This window comes from Pomacea canaliculata, linkage group LG7 (assembly GCF_003073045.1).
Source record: "Pomacea canaliculata isolate SZHN2017 linkage group LG7, ASM307304v1, whole genome shotgun sequence".
NCBI classification, from domain to species: Eukaryota; Metazoa; Mollusca; class Gastropoda; order Architaenioglossa; family Ampullariidae; genus Pomacea; species Pomacea canaliculata.
In genome coordinates, this window is record NC_037596.1 from 10,965,149 (window position 1) to 10,986,287 (window position 21,139).

Here is a 21,139-nt window from a genome sequence, read left to right on the forward strand (position 1 = left end):
GGTTTGTTAGTCTGCTAGGAGCTCATTCGCGGCCGGTGTTTGGCACTTCTGGATAACTTTAAGCATAAACTTACTCGGGTGATTAATCAGGTTTATCGTTTGATAGTTCTGACATTGCCTTTCTTTGTCCTTTTGAGGGCAGGGATAGTATTGTGGCTCCTCTTTGGTTGCCTAGGTCTTCAGACTCAGTGAAATAAGTACCTCTGCAATTTCTTTCCCGGCACCTTTGTTACGTTGTCAACCCCCGGAGACTTACACCACATCACTCTCAGTAGCTCAATCTCATCGCTTAGGACTTCAAGGTCCTCTTGGCTATCGTCCGTTTCATAGTTTATCTGGAGGATGTTGAGGTCTGTCGACAGCTGGAAGTTGTAAAACTCTCTGCAGTACTTCATCCATCGTTCTTAGTACATTAACAATTCTACTAGGAAATGGTTTGACAAAACAATTTGAAAATTAATTTGGCATTACTTATTTACTGTTTACTACCATAATATAAACCGTTGTTTGTTTTTTAGCAATGTGGCCAGAATGTCTTAAAATATATTAGACTACCTCATATAATATACTAAATCTTAACAATTTGTAGAGAATACATAATTTTGTCAGGAGTCAGATAACAGTATCAGCAAAATAAAATAGTATCATGAGCAAGGTGTAAACAAACCTCAATGAAATATGAAGCTCATTCTTTAACATTAACAATGAGGTAGATTACAAACCCCTTGTCTTAGACCCTCCGAAACCTTGAAATACTTCCTCATATCTTCACTCAGACATACACCAGAGTTGAAACCATTAACAAGAAAATATTGCACCATAGCAGAACCATTCATGTTTATATTATTTTTCAAGGTGCTTTCTTGTAATTCTGAAACGGATTCAGAAACTCTTTTAATATTGTTTACTAAAAAGCATAAACATAGAAGTCTCATTTGTACAAGGTGACCTGCAAGTAACATCTACAGTACATAGAGGAAGCATTAACATATCCATCACTCATGTGTCTATTAGCTTACGTCACGTGATTTCACCTTTGGTGACCACAGAGTGGAACGTTACATCCGGCGCGTGAGGACAACTCTGTCAACCCATCGAGAGCTCTGTTGTTGTCTCGCGTGACGTCACCTCGAGAAATTCTCCTCGCTGTCTGTGGGGAGATAACTTGTCAGCGAATGAAGCATACATGCCAGTGTGTTTTATATATTTACCACCCTGCTTTATACTCCACTCAATGTTATTTTTGTGTCTTTTATCTCCTTCCAGTCTTTGTTAAAGATCATGCAAAGCTTGTAGTTCTTCTGGAATTACAATTCTCAGGCATACATAACAATAGTCGTTATTTTAAATTTCTCATTTGTAAATATTGTGTAGTAATGATTCCACATATTTTTATTTCCTGATTTTTCACAGCTTCATAGCAACAACATTTTGTATTTGTTTTAATTGGCCCCTAATTAGGACCATGGGGGCATGGTTTGTACCTTTGTTCGTTAATTTCTAATATTTTTATGCGCAGTTAGTTTTTGAATACCAGAACTGTTAATGTATTTACACCTGCATAGTAGAATAGATGATCACGTGTACATGACATTGCTAAAGCACAAAATTTTGTAATATCATTCCAAAAAGTGTTTTGATTCCCTTTAGGAATGCTAGATTTGCATTAGATACGTATGGAAAACAACTCGCTTACCTTTACCCCTAGAAGAAAAATATTAATAAATACAGCACTTTCATTACAAACTATTTTGAACAGTAAACTCTAATCAATTCTATGCTGTCAATTTACAGTCGTTGGTGTAATTATTATCTGTTTTGCTCAGTTCTCTTTCCTTAGGAGAACTTTATTACACGTCTCATTGTTTTAGAAAAACGCTGGACAGACGGATGGTCCGGCTGTAGGAGCCTGGCAGAGCTAGACCACAAAATTGAGCATTTATTCTTAATTGAATATTTCTTATTTGTTAATACATGTAATGGAAGAAAAACAGATTTTATCTTTTTTCTGTGTTTTTTATGGCAATAAACAACTGACAAGTGAATTGCTAGCGTTGGTCTATTTCTAACTGAAGACAGTTTTTCTTATTTAAGCTATTTGCTATCCGCTGATTGAATGTCTAATATAACATTTTTGAGAAATCAAAAGATTTCGAAATAAAAACTAGGTAATTACTGGAAAAGAAGTGAGGATCATATGCAACTAAAGCATCATTGGACTAAGGTTGGCCTAAGCTTGAGGAATGATTAGCGTTACATGGGCGTTAATGAGACGCCAGGATATAACCAGGTTTCTGAGGTCAAAATGGACGATACATTGGCGCTTATAACATACCAAGATATCGATAGGATTCAGCAATCTTGTGCTAACAATGGATCAGTTGTCATTATAAATTTTGAGTGACTATTTAAACCAAATGACGACACTGAAGCCAATAAAATGCCCAAACAACACCATGTTGTGCTAATGCTTGTGTGTCTTGGAAAACTGTTACATCACGTGCTGTCACATAGCAGTTCAACAAAATGATCTTTATTGCACATTTTATGATTGATTTATTCTCAATGCTGGAACATCTTTCTTCATGCAATGTTAAGAATTATTAAGTCAAACATATCAACATATGTGGCTAAACAATACAAACAAGATAGATGACTGTAAGGTCTCATGTCCTATTAAAATGAGCAACATTTCGTTCAATTAATGGTTCAAAATTTTCATAACTTCATGAAATGTCCATTATGAATGACACACCTTGTAGTCTTGTCGTGCACATCATGTACTCCAGCTGTTGATTAGAAGATCAGCCTGCAATCAAAATGCTAATATATTAGGACTCATGAGGCATGACTGAACTGTAATTAAGTGAAGTGCTGCATTAAATACATTCAACTATTCTTTTACACTTATTACAGTATGTTCAAATAAAAGACTCTGGAAATCTATCGAAACCTGAAGACAACATTTTTACATAAGTACTGAAGGAGGTCTAATCCAGACGACACACGAATACAATTAAGAGACGCTCCCAACAATTTCAGTTCCAATACTGACCACATAGAGATAACTTTTCTCAGGATAATTAAAAAAAGATATTGCAAATTGCATGATTTATTAACGTCACAAAAAAAATCAATCACGAAATAACTAAAAAATATTTGCCAACAGACTGTAGGAATATTCATTTTGTCTGAATTTACCTGTAACCTGTTATCCGTCTACATTTATAAAAATATTTTATAGAATTAAACGTATCGTTCTGTCGAAATAAATCTTTGACAGCACTTTTTAATGAATGCGTATCAGGTTTACATTTTTTCTGCTTTGTATATGTAGATAAAATTACTGCTAAATACACTTATATCCTCATCAATTTTCATTAATATTGCAAAGACAAAAGCAAGTTTTATCAATATATATATATATGAATTTACCTCGCTCTTTTAATTTTTAGCAGCAATATGTAGCAGTGAACATTAACCGTTAGGGTACAGAAATACAAATGAATAAAAGTTTGAACATAGTATACAAAGACATAGGTATGCACAAACAGTTATACCATGTGAATAAAAAAAGGTGAATATGTGCCTGCGATCACACATACACACACACAGTGCTAAGGAGGTGATCTGTGACACTGTTTAACGTTCGCAAAGTATGTAAATAATCTAAATATAAACGTACCTTCTATAATTACTTTAATAACCTCACTATGAACCGTCACCGTTTCACCGTTTGGAGTACGAACAAACATCTGGCATGTGTATAGTTTAGCGTCGCTGCGCACAGTATCAACGTAATACACCTGCAAGGAGGTAGGGTTGATGACCTTAATCAGAAAAGGTCTGTTTTTGAAGCCAGGCAGAGATTTTTCATCCCAAACATAACCATCTGAATAAACTGCAGCTATTATTCTTATTGTTTCATTGACAATTTCGATCATGTCAAGGTGTTCAAACCGTTCTCCAGCAATGAGATGGCTGTCACATTGAACATAATGGGGGTTCTTGCCCACCACTCCAACTGTCGACCTAATGGTCACGAAAGTAGCATTGACACACTGATCATCTGTAAAATAAAACCAAGTTAAAATAAATTATGAAAATATATTTAAAAAATTTGTAAACTTAGTAATGATGGACTAAGCTAAAGACGCAACCCCCGAAAAAAAATTTCCAAACAATCAAGCCTGGGGAAATAATTATCACTTAAGTTTAAAGTTTTAAGCATCGACATATGTGTTCACTAGCTCTGCATTTTTCAAAATATTGAAACATTGTTAAATGAAATTTTAAGAGGCTTTGTAATAAAAAATATTGAATTCTGATTTTAGACATTTGATGATCTAGCATCTGAATTAGTTCTTGATGCAAGCGTCTTCAAAATCATGTTGCTGATAATCCTATTGTATCAAAGACATTCTTAAAGTCAGTATGATATAATTTGATAATTGATTACAATGAAACATTAGTCGATCTCTGGATATCGCCAAAAAAAACTATTTATGACCTTTTTTAGAATCGAGTCACTCTATTGTGTGCGGCTTCTTGTTAACAACGATTTTCTGTCAGTTGAAGCTACGGCAGCAACAAAAGCCGATGATATTGTTGCTAGAATGATGTGGAATCAAACTAAGGAAGAAATGTATGTCTTATATATAAATACGGATTTTCACAAAACTGTACTTACCGAAGAGAGTCAAAAGTGATACAAATAAGATCAGCATTCTCTTCTCCATATTAACAGCCTGCAAACAATCAACAGTAAGTAGTAGTAGTAAACAATGGCTGTCACTTAGATGTTGAAGTGAATGTGTAGGTCATAGGTCATCAAAGCTGATTCTTCTGTTTGTCTTGAGGTACGGAAATTGTCTCTACTCCACGTACTGCCTCAACGTGTTGACAGTTATACAAGTCGATTGGATTTGCAGGTTTATTCGGCTACGTCACTGTGTATGTAACGGTCTCTACTATCGATGACGTAGTAGTTTTACGTCATCTGATTAGTTGCCAAACGCGTCACCGTTGCTTTGTATAGTTTTCAAAATCACGAGTGGTGTCTGTATTAGAAAGAAAGTAAGAGATCAAAACGAAGAAAGAATTGTTGTTAGTATAAAATATTTTTATTTTTGTATTCCTTTTAGGCTTGTTGATCATTCGCTATCATCATATAATAATAACTTATTAATAATGTAGAATAAAACAGCAAAAATGGACTTTCTCTTTATACGCTACAGGATGTGATTTACTTGAGCATTGTCATTTCAACTTGTCATATGGAACCCTCTAGCACCGACACGTGGAGCACTGTTAATGAGAGAATAAATTGTCTGAATTCACCAGCTGTTGAATTGATGCCTCATTCTTTAGAGGGTTGGAGAAATAACAACAAAATGGAGGGATGGGACATGGGCTTCCCCCATGCAAAACTTTAGCCCACATGAAGTGTAGTCTCTAAATCTCTCTCTTTAAAGACCGAGAAGTGATCAAACAAGTATTTCTTATTTACATTGATGCAAGGGTTACTGAGTACAGCAACAAACAAAATTTAAACTGCAGAAAAATGAAAGACTTGGTTGAAATATATGTAAATGCAGTACTAAGATTTTGAATCCTCGTGACCACCCGTGATAAATTCTGTTGTCGTGAAACTAAAGCAGAGTTCTGTGCAAAGAAAGAATGTTTCTCCTCGTTTGTCATGTCAGGCCAAGCCTGCTTATTGTCACTGTGCTGGTTCTTTTTTTCAATGAAACAAACGTATTTTCATTATCAAGCCAAGTTTTTTGCCGACTTTAACATCAACCACCCTCCATGTGCGCTAAAGGATTGTCTTAGAGTGTCTTGCTGGGTAATTCAAGAAAATTAGAATGATTGTTTTACTGTTATGCTATAATAACAGATATGGGTTTAGTTTTTGTTATACTAGAATCTGAACTATTTATGATTAAATTTTCTTTTCTTAAGACCTGAAGCTTGATTAAAACACAGCATGCTTACAGGTCAAAAACAAATACTACACACTACAATTTATTTATACATACAAAACATTCATTCCAGAAGCGTGCAAGTGAAAGAATCCATTAGGGGAGGGGATGGCCTGAGATTAAAATACATTGGTTTCAGTGAAAAAGGAACCAGCAAAGTGACAACAAGCAGGCGTGTCCCGACATGACAAAAGAGAAGAAATATTTTCTGCTGTCACAACCTGGCTTTAGTTTCCAAGCAGCCAGATGTATAGTAAGCAATCATAAGAATACAAAAACTATTACTGTCACTCGATAGTTTAACCCCAACAGTTCAGACTCGTTGCTCAAAATTCTGTTTAAACTTCATGGCAACGACCAAGAACAACTTGAGATGACGAACGCCGCAACTAGCAAACCAATGGCTGACCTTCATGTACTGGGCTGTAGCATGGATGGCATCCATAGATGTTGCTGTGCCAGTGAAATTTGGTGGCTTAAGATGAAGGAGGAAAAGTGTAGCATGCATAGACTATACCGACATCTTTCTTCTGCTAAAAACATATTTCAAGATGTAATTTCTAGGACATGCCATGGGAGAGAGGGAATATGGAAGAGGGAGAGGGGAAGAGAGCGAAAACAGTGCAACTTTTTATCACACTAACTTCTTCTACCTTTCTGGCGAAAGTATTAGCCTCAAGTTCGCAAAAGAACACCAAAAGCGCAGCAAGTGCAACAGTCTATGTGCTTCCCTCTTTCAAAAAAATTCACACACACAAAAAAAATGATCAGCATACAAAGTTGACGACCAATAGTTTAAAGAGACAAAAGTTTGTGGCAAAAATCAACCCGTTAAACAGCGGGTAGCTTTGCAAGTTATTAAAGGATGTGAGGAATTCTTGCGGCATGAATGCATACAATAATATTATATATACAGTGGAACCTCGGTTAACGAACATAATCCGTTCTGTAAAGTTGTTCGTTATCCGAAATGTTCGTTATCAGAAACAGTTTTTCCCATAAGAAATAAAGGAAATAGATTTAATTGGTTCCCAGCCCCTAATGACTCGCTATGTACAACTCTGACGTCTGTACGAGTGACCTTGACCTGTGCATGCTGATGTTTGTGGGTGTGTATCTTGAGAATGGAAAGGGTGGATTACTTTGAATTCGGCAAGTCTTATCTTGAACGTATCATTATGTGGTATCATTAGACATTATTCCATCATTAGTTTTTTACTTACATGTAAATCTTTCCAAAGTTAACGTACAAACAAATAACTGAAGAATTTACAGAATATCTTCGTAAGGATGTTTTCTAAATCTTAAAAAATAAAGTCTTTTACCTGGTAAGACTTTCCGACTCCGGTAGCCTCTGTGTTTATTTTCTTCTGTCTGTGAATATTTTACTGTGAATGTTATTTGCGTCTGTGATATACTTTAATGTGAAATCTGTATGAAAGACCCCTACAGTCATTCAAACGTTAAACAGCGCTCCGGCTATGAAATATTTCTCAACGTGCAAGAGACATAAATTGAACCTGCAATGCCAACAACCATACTGAAATCATTAAATTCCACACACTCCTCTATATCAACATCATTAAATGCCACACAGTTTTCTATGCAGCAAGAAAGCTTTGTGACTCCTTTTAAAACAAAAATAAAATCCCTCAAGTAGAATTTGACAGAACGTAAATTCTGCTCCATAACGACAGATGTTACTGGTCTCGGCCATCTCACACACAAAGAAACCCTCCATGCTTTTAATCACTTGGAAGGCAGCAGGCGGTCAAAATGTGTTGCTGGGTGCACGAAACGTATCCTCCTCCTTCTCCTCCTCATCATGTAGAGGAGGTCACTTCTCGATTGTTCCTTCTCCCGAAAATTCAAGGGACCCATAAAGTTTACTGAGATAGACTTCGTAAGCAGGGTTCTATCTGTATGACTTTCTTATTTTTCTTGCTGTTGGCTGTCCGAACTCTTGCTCAAAATCCAGCTATCCCAGATACATGCATATACAAAATAGTACATGAACTTCATACAGTAGTACAGCAGTATATACCGTAAAACACAAGGTGTATACACATGCATAGAAGTATGTGTACTACATATACACAGCAGTACACTAGTGTGTGTATATATAATAGTCTCTTAGTACCCATACATAATAATTAATAAATATATTGTAGTACATTAGTACACACATGGTAATTAATCCATATACAGTAGTACATGAGGGCATATACATGGTAGTGCTGAGTTGTAGTACTTACAGATGGAATGTGTTGCACATGTATAGTCATAGTTGTCGTACATACATGAATGCAGTGTATGTGGCACGTGCACACAATGGTTTATGTAGCGCGTGAGAACAGTTATAATACAACATAAATGGAGTTAAATAAACATAAAAACATTAACGAAAGCATTTAAACGTAAGAACACTTGTCGTTTTGACGGCGTGGGTGGATGGAGGTGTGGGGAGGAAGGGATGGAATTACTGCTTTGATTCCCCTTCCATGAGCACGTGACATTGTAAAAACGGGGGGGGGGGGGGTAACTTCCTTTTTCTGTCGCTTTGAGGTTGAAGGTGTAGATGGCCGGTAGTCCAGCGCCTGTTAGGCAGAAAATGCTGATGCATGCCAGTAAGTAAAGGTACGATTGTGAAAGAGCACAAAAATCACTAAATAAGAAGAATGCGCATAGATAAGGAACAACTGATCGTAACTGTGTCTCGAGCGCGAATGATGACATGCTGGTCGGTCACGTGTGGTTCACGTGGCTGTTCGTTATCCGAAATTTTGTTCGCTATCCGAGACAAACTTTTAACGAAATTTTTGTTCGTTAACCGAAATATTCGCTATCCGAGGCGTTCGCTAACCGAGGTTCCACTGTACTATGTGATAGAATATCTTAAACATGCGTGGTGGGATAGTTTCTTCTTGCCGGACATACAAGATTACAGAAGCATCAAGCAGGTGCACCTTCAACATAAGACTGCAATGATTAACCACGACATAAAAATATGATGTTCCTTAGTAACTGCTCGAGATCTTTCTTTCACACACACACACACACATGCACAACCATGTAAAATAACAGAAAACATAGAGTTCTAATATAATTTTAATCAATAAACGTGTATGACTCCATGTCTACCGACAAATTAAATCCAACTAAATGACATTTTACTGTGAAGAATTATTCTTATTACTTCAGATATAAGAAAAAGCTCTTAAGTAGCTCAAGTGTTTTTCCTGGACGACCAATCCTCGCTTCCACCGTCTGAAGGGGAGGATACCAAAAAGAAGAGGCGGGCAAAGAAAGATTTTGTAAAAGAAGAGAAATGTTTGTTGCTGGAGTAGAACTCAGGCAAGATTGGTGCGCTGCCGGCACGGCTTGCTCGGTTTCAAAAGCTAAGTGATATATCTAACACCCAGCCATTCAAACTCTCACTTTAGAAATCAATTTACTTTAGTTCAAGTCCCGCTGCAAGGTGCTGCAAGACGCGAGACGCGAGACGCCACTAGTCCGTTGATTTGCCGCAGCGTACCTTGATGTGCTGTGCCGCAGTGTCGACAACGGCGACAACGACATACTGTGACCCTTTGTGCATCTCTGTGCTCAAGCTGGGATCTCGTGTGCTTTAGCAACCATGTTTCAGTTGGCCTTTTCTGTTTGTATTGTAAGGGAACTAAGTGATCCTCCCTTCTTCTCAGAAAAGGGTAGATCGCGAGAAACATTGCGAAATCACAGCTACGCTTTGCTTCACTTATTGATTCCTGCGTTCTTCTTCTAACCTTAAATACGATGAAAAAGGGACTCACAGGAACAGACTGTTCTACTTTAATATACGTTAAAGAGGACCTATCGTGGATCCTTCATATCACCTTAAAATGTTTTTCTAGGTAAGGACATGGCCATGGTCAGCAACATATTTTTTTTTCAGAAGAGGTAATCAGGAAAGCGTTTCTTTGAGGATAAATTACCTTCTAAAACTAGTACCCCTTTTTTCAATTGATAAAATATGTGAAGTATTATAGTTCATGCAACGAGACTGTAGCTTTTTCAGTAAGCGCAGTCTCTGAGATTTTCTGTTCGCCTCTCGGGAAACGCTCACGGCGTAGAGAATTGGGTTCACAGAAGCATTAAATGGACCCACTAATAATGTCAGGATGCTGATAAAATCAGGAGGATATGATGTTCCCAGGTGGGTCGTCACCCCTATGACAGTCAGGAGTAAACAAGACAAGTTTTTGTGACTACTAGAAGAGTTAATCTCCGCGCTAACATCTTCTCATCCTTCCTTGTTCGATCTGAGTTATTAGAGATACATGCCGGAAGACTGCATATACTTACCAAGTACAGTATGTCGGCTGTCAAGATTAATACAAGGTTCAGGCCCACTACGACAGCAAATAAATATGTCCACCCGACAAAACCATCATTGTACACCGGTAAAGGTGCACAGACCGAGTTCTGTCGATATAAATCCCGCTGGTTTATAAAGGCAAGAACGGAATAAGAGCGAGAAGAAGACTTATTATCCAGATGCAAAAAGAAACAACGAGTAGTAAACAGAATCGGAAATTAAAAGCATGAAACTTAATCACGCAAAGACGTTCGATGGTCATGAGAAATATTGTAATTATGGACGCCTCCGTGGATACAAAGTACAGAAGGCCAGAGAGCTGACAAAAATATCCTCCTGTCCATGATTGTTCATACCACAAGAAGCTATCTCGATACACCACATCTGCTGTTCCAACCACAAACAGACAAAGACCCATGCCGAAATCAGATATGTTTAAATTTATCATCAAAGACAGAGAAAAAGAATTTATTTTTTCTTTCTCTATAAAAATGTTGTAGATCGCACAGCAAATATTTCCAGCCAAGCAAACGACACAGACAATCCAAAGAACAACAAAGAAAAGATTTTGAGCGTAAAAGATTCTGACATGAAGAAAAACTGTTGGAAGGTGAAAAGCAAATTAAATTTTCAGTAGTAGGCAAAACGTCTTCACAGCAAAGAGTGTAATACCCAACATAAACAGTCCTGAGAGAAGTCAGATTCCTCAGAGTCTCGCTGTGAATTTGTTTCACTTTGTTTCCTCTCATATCGAGCTCAGTCAGCTTTTGACAGGACCTGAAACAGTCCAAGCTAAGATATTCTACAAGAGTGAAAGAGAGGTTTAATGCTTGAACTTCAGAGAAAAACGAGAGTAAGTCACATTCAAACGTCGTTAGCATATTTCGGGACACATCAAGGAGAGCTAGTAGGGAATGTCCTGGTGTGTAACTGGCAAACAAGGAGACCATGGGATTTCCGGCAAGACGAAGAACTCGGAGATTTTCAAACTGCATGAAGTACGACATGTCCAGCGAGGTGATGAGGTTGTTACTCAGGTCCAGTGTTTGAAGACTAGGGAGGGACATGTTGGAAAGTACTTGTATGTCACAAGCTGCTAGACTAAGCCAGACTAAGTAAATGCTGGGCGCCATGTCTGATGTTGACATTCCAGAGCCACTGGCATCTAAGTAACGCATGGCAGGGAAAGTTTGTGTATTGAATGTCACAGAGCAAACAAAGGCCAGACCCTGACACACACAGCCTTGTGGACAGCTGAGCTCACAGAACAGTTCGTCGTCGTGTTGTGGACACTGTGGTCGGCCGTCACACATGTGGTCCTCGTGCACGCACACGGTGGAGGCGCGACACCTGTAGAAACCTGGACACGTGTAACTCGCACAGTCTTCATCGTCCTCGTGATAAGGGCAGTCGTACACGCCGTTACACCGCACGTAAACAGGCAGACAGTAACCGTCAGGTGGACACCGGAAGTGGGTGTCTGGGCATGCGTCAGATGAGTTAAGTGATGTGTAAATAATGTCATTCTTGTGACCAAAGTCTATTACTGCTGGTGGGTAAGCAAAAGAAGACATATTGATAAGCCAAGACTGAAACACGTCACACTCCTCGTCCGAGCCATCCCAGCAGTCCTTATTCACATCACATAATTTATCAGGATCGACACACTGACCGTTCAAACACGTGAATCCTTCACAGTTATAGTCTCGTCTGCAGAAGCTTCTCGTCAGATTCATCTTGGCAGTCGGGCTGAAAGTCACACACGAGGCTGTAGGGTAGACTGCTCCTGTGATCAAGGCACACAAACATGGCAGTGAGCACAAATCTTCTGTCTCCCACCCAGGTCTGACAATGGAGAGGAAGCATCTGTGCACCGCACTGAGTGGCTTTGTCACATGACAAGGAAGTCAAAAGTAAAGTGACCGTCAGGACACCACACGTAGTGGCTGTTTTCGATTTGTGAAATGTTCTCTCTACTCACAAGTGGCATCAGTACAGACATTTGTAGCGCGATGTTTGTGACTGAAAATTCACACACCGGAATACTCTTTCGACTCTCTTGAACGCAAAGCTCTAGTAAAAGATCAGTTTGTAAATCTATAGCAAAACACAAGGCATCATCTGCTTTAACTGTCATTGGTTTTTTAAGAAAGTAATAATTATAGTCATAAGCAACGGTACCGTCTGACCAGACCAAGACTTTCTTGTACTCTGGGGTAAGGAACCGTCGTATGTGCTCAAGCCTATGTACATATTTACTGGCGACTTCTCAAACTGGTAAATTTTCTTTAAGGCATTCCGTTCCGTTTCGGTCTTTACATTAGCGAGGTTACCTCCATGATTTCGGCACACCCGACTTGCAGATGACCAGGCTAAGTACCCCTTGGGTTTGAAAGAACGGTAGCATTTGCCTTCCATATCAACGGAGCCGTTACAGGCGGGACTGCTGAAGGGACAGTGAGGACCCTCGTCCTCTCCTCCTTGGCACTCCACCATCAGGTTACAGTCCACGTGTTGCTTGAATGTATTATAGTGGGGGACAGAACAGTCCCACAAATCGCCGTCACGCCTGGCTGGCGCTTCATGATCAGGATGAAATGTAAAGATCATTTTGAAACCCTTTCCAGACATTTTTTTGCGAAAAATCGTATTTCAAAAGATCTGTTTAAAACTAAAGCCGGTGTTATTGAATTGATGCATATTTCCATCTTCAAAGAAAGACTTACATTGTTCACGAGTTCATAAAGTTTTATGTAAGCATGGTTACAAAGATAGGTAGGAACGGAATGAATATCCACATAAGAAAAACTGACCATCACCACATGGTTGAGGGGAACACGAACAGTACGAGAAGCGTTCATGAAACACGGGTGTCTCCTGTTGTCGTCAAACCCCCACGTAGTAATGTACCCGGATGTAGGTGACGTGTGTATAACAGGTAACATCATTCGCAAGTCTTCCTCATTGGCAGTGAACCGTAGCTGAAATTCACTGACATTTTTTAACATTGTGATTCGGAAAAAGATCTGATTAGTGCCACTCATCAAGAAGGGAAAAGAACTTGCTTCCAACATATTTGTGGAACTCGGATCCTGAAGTTTGAATCTTCCGACGCTAGAATTGTAAACTTTTCCATTTGTTTACTGTGTTCTAAAGTGACTTGGACATACTTTCCATGAGGAACAACGAGTTGAAGTATGCAGTATGGCAGCAAGTCCTCGAACTGGCTTTTGCGGCTAAAATGTATGTAGATAAGACCTGCCTCACCTGAAACAGTGATGACTTTTTCTCTTAAACACCGGTCCTCTGTTACCTCAAACCTTGCTTCTGATTTATTTCCCTGGTTCATCTGCGATGTGACATCCGTTTCATGCAGACTAGATTCGCTTGAAGTGAAATAGTTCACATCCAGTGACTTCCCTGAATAACTATGGAAAAACTTCGGTTACATCTCGTCGAACTTTGGAGTCGGAGAGATGAAATGTATCTGAGTTTGGGGTAAGTGTAAAGTCTTCACGGAGGAAACAAGACTGTTATTTACTACTGAATACGATTCTGTGACAATAGTTTGTGTTTCTGTCTGGACACAAATCGTCGTACAAAAACCTCCCAATACACCTAAGTGTAGAAACATACGGAGCAGGGGATATTGTGAAGATCGGCTTTTGTTCACGAAAAACATTTCACTTAGCATGGTACTCATATGTCCGACTGCAATACTCTCCTTCAGAGCCTATTTATCAACGATGACACATTCAAAGGTAAGACAAATCTTTCTTCAAGAGTTATTTAGTATTGTTATAGTTCTTTTCCGTTAAAAGAGAGACTTTACTGAACAGAATAAAATCCATTTTAAACATCATTCTTACTCGAAGCTAGGCATAGGCTGCTGTACAGACTTCTTACAAAAACTTTCATCACATTGCTGTGGGAACTTTTAATCTTCCTCTGTGATTCACAGTAAAAGCTCGATATTTAAGCCCGAAGAAGAACTATCACGTAGTTTTAATACCATGTTAATTCATAAAAAAAATTCACGAAAAAGACATTAGAAATATGAGTGGTGAAATTTTTAAATAATATTACAAAACAATTTTTTAAAACACATTACATTATGATAAAACAATCCGAGATGATTTAGAAAACGCTGCAAAGGAACTTTATTAGGAAATGTAAAAAACAATTTTGCCAATAAGAGACCCCCCTCCACACGCACACACAATTTACAAATATTAAACAAATTTCATTAATTTTTGAAAATATCTCAGAAAATATTTGTACAGTTTTATTTTTAAATTTTGAAACCTTATCATAATATTTTGATAATTTAATGTTAAAAAATTAACAAATTAAGAGGAGGTGATAGTTACCATTGGCTTAAAAAAAACTTTCTAGAGCTTTCGTCACCTCACTGAAATTACTTCGTCTCTAAAAAAAAAAAAAAAAAAAAAAAAACAAAAAAAAAAAAAAAAAAAAAAAAATTAATAAATAAAATGTATACGATTTTGTCTCGTAAATTCAAGATACTGTCTCTATTTCACAATTATGAGAGAAAGATTCTTCAGTACTTTTTATATTTAAGCAACAGTTTACCTGAGACGCCAAGAAATATTTTTCTCCAATACATTGTAAAAACCATTTATTACATTTATTTATCAGTGGGTTGATGAAATAGGACTGTCATGAATGAAATATTGGCTTGGGTGTGTACCCTCAGATCAGATGCCATAAAAGGTAGACCGCACATATACAGGTGCTTACTGTCTCGCGAAAGTCTTATATAACTGCGTATGGTACTTATAGTTTTAAATGTAGATGTAGCCTACAGGCTTAGAAAGTCGATGTGATTCAAAGTTTATTGCTTTAAATAGATCGCGCGTTTCATAGATATTTTCTCTCCATGTGATCCTCAAACTGCATAAAATATTCGCCAACATCTCGTTTTGCGTTGCCCCTCTCTGTTACAAAAAGTGAACAGGTGAACTACATTCTGTGGCATCTGGTGTCCTATTTCGAAAAAAAAAAAAAAACTTATGCTACTCAAGTATAGCCGGATGCTAGAGAGAGATGGAAAAAAGAAAGACAAAATTTCTGGCGCTTTTAAAGCATAGCAATCGTGTTTCATCAGCATTCCAGTAGAAGAAAAAGCTCGTTTCTGAATGTTTTTGTCAAAAAAGCTTTTTTATGTGTTATATTCTCAAGAAAAAGGAAAACAGAAAACAAAGAGAAAGATAATTTAAGATGTCTTTATCGTCTGCGGCCAGCCTCATTACTCCCAAGTATAGACAACGAAGGGTGTTCATCTACCCGATAAAATTTTACAAGCTTATGTTCTGCTAGAATAGGAACAAGTACAAGTTAAAGTACCGTGGAATAGATATCGCAATCAACCACTAAATCATTATCAAGAAATAGCATTTAGAAGTTGAAAGTGAAACAGATAAAAGGGAAAATATAACTGGCAAGTTGAGACATGAGACTGAAGGTAATTCTGGCAACAGGGCATTTTAAGTTGTTTGGAGACTAACAGGGATAATGACTTCTTGTATCTACTTCATGTACAATGCAAAAAAGATAACTTCTGCTTGGGTGCTCTCGCGGCAAAAAGTAGCGCTTAGTGTTGGTATTTTTGTGTTTATTAAGCCATACATGTCAAGAAAGTACCGATTTCCCAGAAAAATCACTTGCCTCGAGCAGCATACCATCGAAGACTACAACACGGACTGAAAAGGTTAGAGGTATTTCATCTCAACATCAATGAGTGTGAATACACCAGTACTTTCCGCTCTTCCAGTCTGCGAAGTGTTATTTATGGGAAATCTGGGGGTCACAACCTTTCCAGGTCAGTCGCTGAATGCGCTTGGTCCATCGAAATACCGAAGGGCTATGTTCTGTCAAGTTATGTGCTTTTCCTCACGGATCCATGTTTGACCGATGTCACAATTACTATCGTCAGTAACTCCACGATGTGCCCTGTTGTTGAAAACAAGTGCAAAGCCACTCAAAGACTCAGGGTAGTAGCGATAAGTGATCTCAACAATCATAGATTCTTTCTCAAAGACAGCCTGCAAAATTCATCCCTCATGATGGAGTTTCAAGTGCACTTTGAGGCAGTGGAGAAAAGCGTTTTGCCACACTTCCCATAGTCTTTACATCTCTAACTTCGGGCTATGTGACATCCCTATGGCTTTGAAGAGGGTAAGCAGTACCCTTGCGGCACTAATGCCTCGCGACAGATCACCGCCCCTGACGGTCACGTGATGATGATAAGTTTTTCAGAAGTACAGCTTGAGGAAATGAATATTTTTTCCTTTTCTTCTCGAAATACAAGATTAATATACAAAATCAACGAAAGGGGATCTTTGATGCTTCTGAAAAGGTTGGCTCCCTTACAAAAAAGCCCAACACTTGTTGAAAAAAACATTCTTCTTCATTTTAAGGAAGACGTAAATTTCGTTATCGGGAGCAAAGTGGTATTCACTTTCATCCCTCATCTCAGAGTCCTCGACCTCTGGACAACGGGCTGTGGGATTGTTCTGTGCCCTACTACAACACTTTCAAACTACATCTGGAATGCAATCAGGAGTCGGAGTGCGACGGAGGACAGGATGAGGGACTTCATTGTCCCTACAGTAGCCTCGCCTGTAACGGCTCTGTTGGAACGGATACAAAATGCTACATTTATTTAGAGAATACAGAATTGCACAAATTAAGGTCTCCAGATGAGGAGTGTAGAAAGTTTGGAGGAAAAATAGCTACTATGAAATCTAAGAATGAATGGGAAGCGTTCACAAAATTATTTGAATTTAGCAAAAGTCACAAAACGGCTATAATCGGGTTGAAAACTTCTAACATAAACTGGCCAAAGTACTACAGGTATGCATTCAAATGGGTGGACAACACCATCGCTTATGAAACGAATACCACTCAGACTTATTTTGTCGATCTTTCTAGAAAGGTCTGTGCCACGTTCCATGTTTACTACCCTTATCGCACGCTGTTGGCGGAATGGACTTCACTCGGGACGAACAACGTGGTGTGTGAATATGAAGCAAATCTTGAAACACATACCCCGCATGCTTCACTGAATGTTTCCGATACCAAGGTTTCTGTACTTTGGAACAATACAAAAGTGTCGATTACTTATTGTCCTTTAGGTCACGTTACTCACTCGTTTTTATCATGTGATCCTAAGACTGCTTGCGCAACAGCAAGCTCTTACCTCTTATGTCTAAGTAAAGATGTTTTTGGCGTTTCAATCGGAACACAAATGTTCAGTTGTGCTGAACAACTCAACGGCCTACACTACAGTCTAGTGTGCGATTTTAAAAAGGACTGCGAAGATGGGTCTGACGAACACTTTTGTATACACTTACATCAATGCCAAGAGTTTACTTGTCGTAACGGACAGTGCATTCCCTACAAGAGCTTTTGTGATATGTATACAGACTGCTGGGACGGGTCGGATGAGTATTGCACCTTTGCCTTCTTCTATAGAAATCCGGAAAGAATCAGACTGTTTCCTCCCGCGGTAGTTTACTTTGACGGTGAAGGTGATTTTTACCAAGTACCTCTCGCACTTTCTGAGCCATGTCCACAAACGCACTTCCGGTGTGCAGGCGAGTTGGCTTACTGTCTGCCCGTGTACGTGCGCTGTAACGGTGTGTACGACTGTCCCTCCCACGAGGACGAGGAGGACTGTCAGCGATACACGTGTCCGGGCTTCTATCGCTGTCGTGGATCACGTGTTTGTGTCCATCCCGACAACGTGTGCGACGGCTGGCCACAGTGTCCGCAACACGACGATGAGACTTTCTGTGGACTGAACTGTCCTGATGAGTGTTTTGTCAGGGTCTGGCATTCGTTTGTAACAAACCATTTCCGTCAGAAAAGTTTCCCGAACTACGCTACCTAGATGGTGTAATGTCAGGTATGAACCTTACAGACTTTTCTTCTAATTTATATCTTGTTTGGATAAGTCTAGCTTTTTGCGGGCTAACATCTATCTCTTCAGTTTATCTTCCAAACCTCCAGACTTTAGATCTTAGCGAGAACTATATAACATCCTGTGACCTTACCTCATTTGCAATACTAAACAACTTAAAAGTATTGCGTCTAGCTGGAAATCCTCTTGTTAATTTGATAAATAGCGGTTTTTCATATATGCACAAATATCTCCACACCGTGGATTTAACTCACACTTTGTTGATGGTGTTTGACAGCCGGACTTTGTTAATCTTTCAAACGTAGAGGTTTTAAACATGTCGTTTAGTCAGGTTCAAAGAATAACAGATAATGGTTTTACTTACCTTGTACAGTTAAAACAATTAGACGTAAGAAATAACCCACTGGATATATTTCCTCGAAAAGTTCTAAAGGCCGCAAACTATTTACAAACGGTTTATTGTGATAATTATAAGCTCTGTTGTCCGCAAAACCTTCCAGACGCGTTTGAAACCGGTTCCTGTTTCGCTCCTGTCGATGAAATTTCGTCTTGCGATGATCTTTTGCGATCAGACATTTACCGCGTGTTCCTGTGGCTCTTCTGTGTTTTGTCAATTACCGGGAATATTGGGGGATTTCTTTTTAGGCAACGTTTTCAGAAAAGCCTTTCTTTGTCCGGTTTCAATGTGTTTGTTACTAATTTGAGTGTATCTGACTTTCTCATGGGCGTGTATCTGGCTATACTCGGCGTAGCAGACGAGACCTACCGGTCAATCTATTTATGGCACGACCTCCAATGGAGAGACAGCACGACCTGCAAAGTGGCCGGCTTCCTGTCCTTCATGTCCAGCGAGGTGTCGACTTTGATCATCTGTCTCATCACCATCGACCGTTTTATCGTTCTCCGCTTTCCGTTCAGTAAATTCCGCTTTGAGCGCTGGTCAGCCTCGTGGGCTTGTGGACTGGCCTGGGCTGTGGGCTTTACACTGGCCGCTGTTCCTCTGTTGCCGTCTTTCTTTTACTGGGAGTTTTATGGTCAAAATGCTATCTGTATCCCGCTGCCAATAACCAGGAAAAGCTTTCGAGGTCGTAATTACTCATTTGGAATTATGATAGTTTTTAATATGTTCCTTTTTATACTTATTGCGCTTGGCAGGTCTGCATATACTGGTCAGTGCGAATGAATTCTATGAAAGTAAACTCGACCAAGAAATTAAAAGATATCATCATAGCACGCCGCCTGGCCACCGTGGTTGTGTCTGACTTCTTGTGCTGGTTTCCAGTCGGAATGGTCAGCATCATGGCTGCTTTGGGATTCCCCGTTCCTAGTGAGGTGAGTGTGGCTATGGCCATCTTTGTGCTTCCTCTCAACTCAGCTTTAAATCCTTTTTTGTATACCTTCAATGTGCTACTAGAGAAGTGGAAACGTGCCGAAGAGGAACGCATCTTAAAGAAAGTATTGCTCAAATTTTCATCAAATGACAAAAGTTAAAAAGGTTGTCACAATTGTTTCTCTGCCAAACTCTGTGAACATAATGTCGTAAGTGGAAAGTGGGAGACCTTTAGCCGAAGTCGGAACGGTCAGGGAAAATGAGATTATTAGGCAGGGCTTCTGCTTACGCAAAAAATTGCGTACAGTACGCATTAAAAGTTCGGAGGACCCCTTCAATTTTTGTTGATGGGGTCCCATTCAAAGTTGGGCGAAGAACAGGGACCCCTTAAAATTCTGAAGAAGGGGTCCCTAGGACCCCAAAGAATTTAGCCTTAGCAGAAGCCCTGATTAGGTACTTCTACATATAATTTTCTTCTGAAACGTTTAATTCTTGTTGTTGTTGTTGTTGTTGTTAATAATAATAATACACCAGTAGCTTAAGACTGAGCATTTTTCTCGATGAACGCTTTTCTTTTATATGATTTTTTTTTAGTTATTGTTAGTAGCTTTTGTGCTAGTAGTATAAATTTATGTTAGGTATATATCAATCTTTGAACTTTTCTTCAGAGAAGAAATTGTAGAAAGTTACTAAGAAGTTTACAAAGAAGCTGGCAAACAGTTTTCAAGATAAATTGTTTATATTGTAGTTTCAGATAAAATCTTTTAATAGTAAAATTAGATTCGTGTAGCTCTGTGTTTATATTAAAGTTTATCGGTTAAAGATGTCGTGTTAAAATGTTTAAATATTTATAGGGGCGCAGATTTATAGTCATACTTAAATAGTATATATATATATGTATATACTGCAGATAGAATGATAGTTGAATTATTATAGAAGTTGGTTAAAAAAAACTGCTGTTTAAACTAGCATATTCAAATGCTGTCAGAAACTAGCCAGTGGTAAGAAAAATTACAGCAATGTCACATGATTCTGTATCTCGGGGATATATAATACAGTGTATTAATACGGTGTGAAAGTAAGAAATAACGTGTAGGTGTGAAAGTGTGACCAAATACATTCGACTATTGAAAACCGCTAATAAAAACGTTTCTTTTAAAGTTTTATAACATAATAATTTATAGTAAAGTTATAGTAATATTTATACAAGTAACAATATAACAGTTCACCAAAGAAGATGTACACCCGACGCTAACTTTAAAAATCGCAAGAGCAGTTCAGGTAGTTCTGTAAACTTTCAGTCTTAGGAAAGCTTCATGATCGTACTTTTCTCTGGTCTAGTCTTTTTATTTTTCGGTGATGTCAGTTCTTAAGCCACAAAGCCATCTATTTAACACGCACATATCACGAAAGTAAGAAATGGCACAAAACTGAAAGAACTATTTACATCTTTATTGCACATATAGCAAATTTAGACAAAAATTATTTTTACTATTTAAGTCTTCAGTCCATTTCGAGAATGCGTG

General features: G+C 38.5%; 3 protein-coding genes across 3 annotated transcripts; 1 reads left to right on the forward strand and 2 right to left on the reverse strand.

Moving 5' to 3' along the window:
- Positions 1 to 2,530: 2,530 nt before the first annotated feature.
- LOC112568356 lies at positions 2,531 to 7,355 on the reverse strand. The gene is made up of 4 exons (XM_025245623.1): positions 7,310 to 7,355; positions 4,691 to 4,748; positions 3,686 to 4,069; positions 2,531 to 2,809 (listed from the first exon to the last, which is right to left on the reverse strand). The coding sequence occupies exons 2-4, from the start codon at positions 4,737 to 4,739 to the stop codon at positions 2,805 to 2,807; spliced, it is 438 nt and encodes a 145-aa protein (XP_025101408.1). The 5' UTR covers positions 4,740 to 4,748; positions 7,310 to 7,355; the 3' UTR covers positions 2,531 to 2,804.
- Positions 7,356 to 10,614: 3,259 nt separating this feature from the next.
- Positions 10,615 to 12,246, reverse strand: LOC112568544 (low-density lipoprotein receptor-related protein 2-like). The gene is made up of 2 exons (XM_025245868.1): positions 11,286 to 12,246; positions 10,615 to 10,725 (listed from the first exon to the last, which is right to left on the reverse strand). Exons 1-2 carry the CDS (start codon positions 12,072 to 12,074, stop codon positions 10,615 to 10,617), a joined length of 900 nt encoding a protein of 299 aa, XP_025101653.1. The 5' UTR covers positions 12,075 to 12,246.
- A 4,275-nt stretch (positions 12,247 to 16,521) lies between these two features.
- Positions 16,522 to 19,774, forward strand: LOC112568545 (G-protein coupled receptor GRL101-like). The gene is made up of 3 exons (XM_025245870.1): positions 16,522 to 16,536; positions 16,838 to 16,993; positions 18,561 to 19,774. The coding sequence occupies exons 1-3, from the start codon at positions 16,522 to 16,524 to the stop codon at positions 19,464 to 19,466; spliced, it is 1,077 nt and encodes a 358-aa protein (XP_025101655.1). The 3' UTR covers positions 19,467 to 19,774.
- Positions 19,775 to 21,139: the final 1,365 nt, after the last annotated feature.

What these genes read in the sequence shown, in the direction of transcription:
- LOC112568356 (XM_025245623.1), bottom strand. Translation starts at nt 4,739, where the DNA reads ATGGAGAAGAGAATGCTGATCTTATTTGTATCACTTTTGACTCTCTTC. An exon ending in ATCACTTTTGACTCTCTTCG is followed by an intron (nt 4,070 to 4,690) that starts GTAAGTACAGTT and finishes TTTATTTTACAG; the next exon opens with ATGATCAGTGTGTCAATGCT.
- LOC112568544 (XM_025245868.1), bottom strand. Translation starts at nt 12,074, where the DNA reads ATGAATCTGACGAGAAGCTTCTGCAGACGAGACTATAACTGTGAAGGA. An exon ending in GTCTTGCCGGAAATCCCATG is followed by an intron (nt 10,726 to 11,285) that starts GTCTCCTTGTTT and finishes TGGTTGGAACAG; the next exon opens with CAGATGTGGTGTATCGAGAT.
- LOC112568545 (XM_025245870.1), top strand. An exon ending in GCCTCGCCTGTAACGGCTCT is followed by an intron (nt 16,994 to 18,560) that starts GTTGGAACGGAT and finishes GGTGTTTGACAG; the next exon opens with CCGGACTTTGTTAATCTTTC.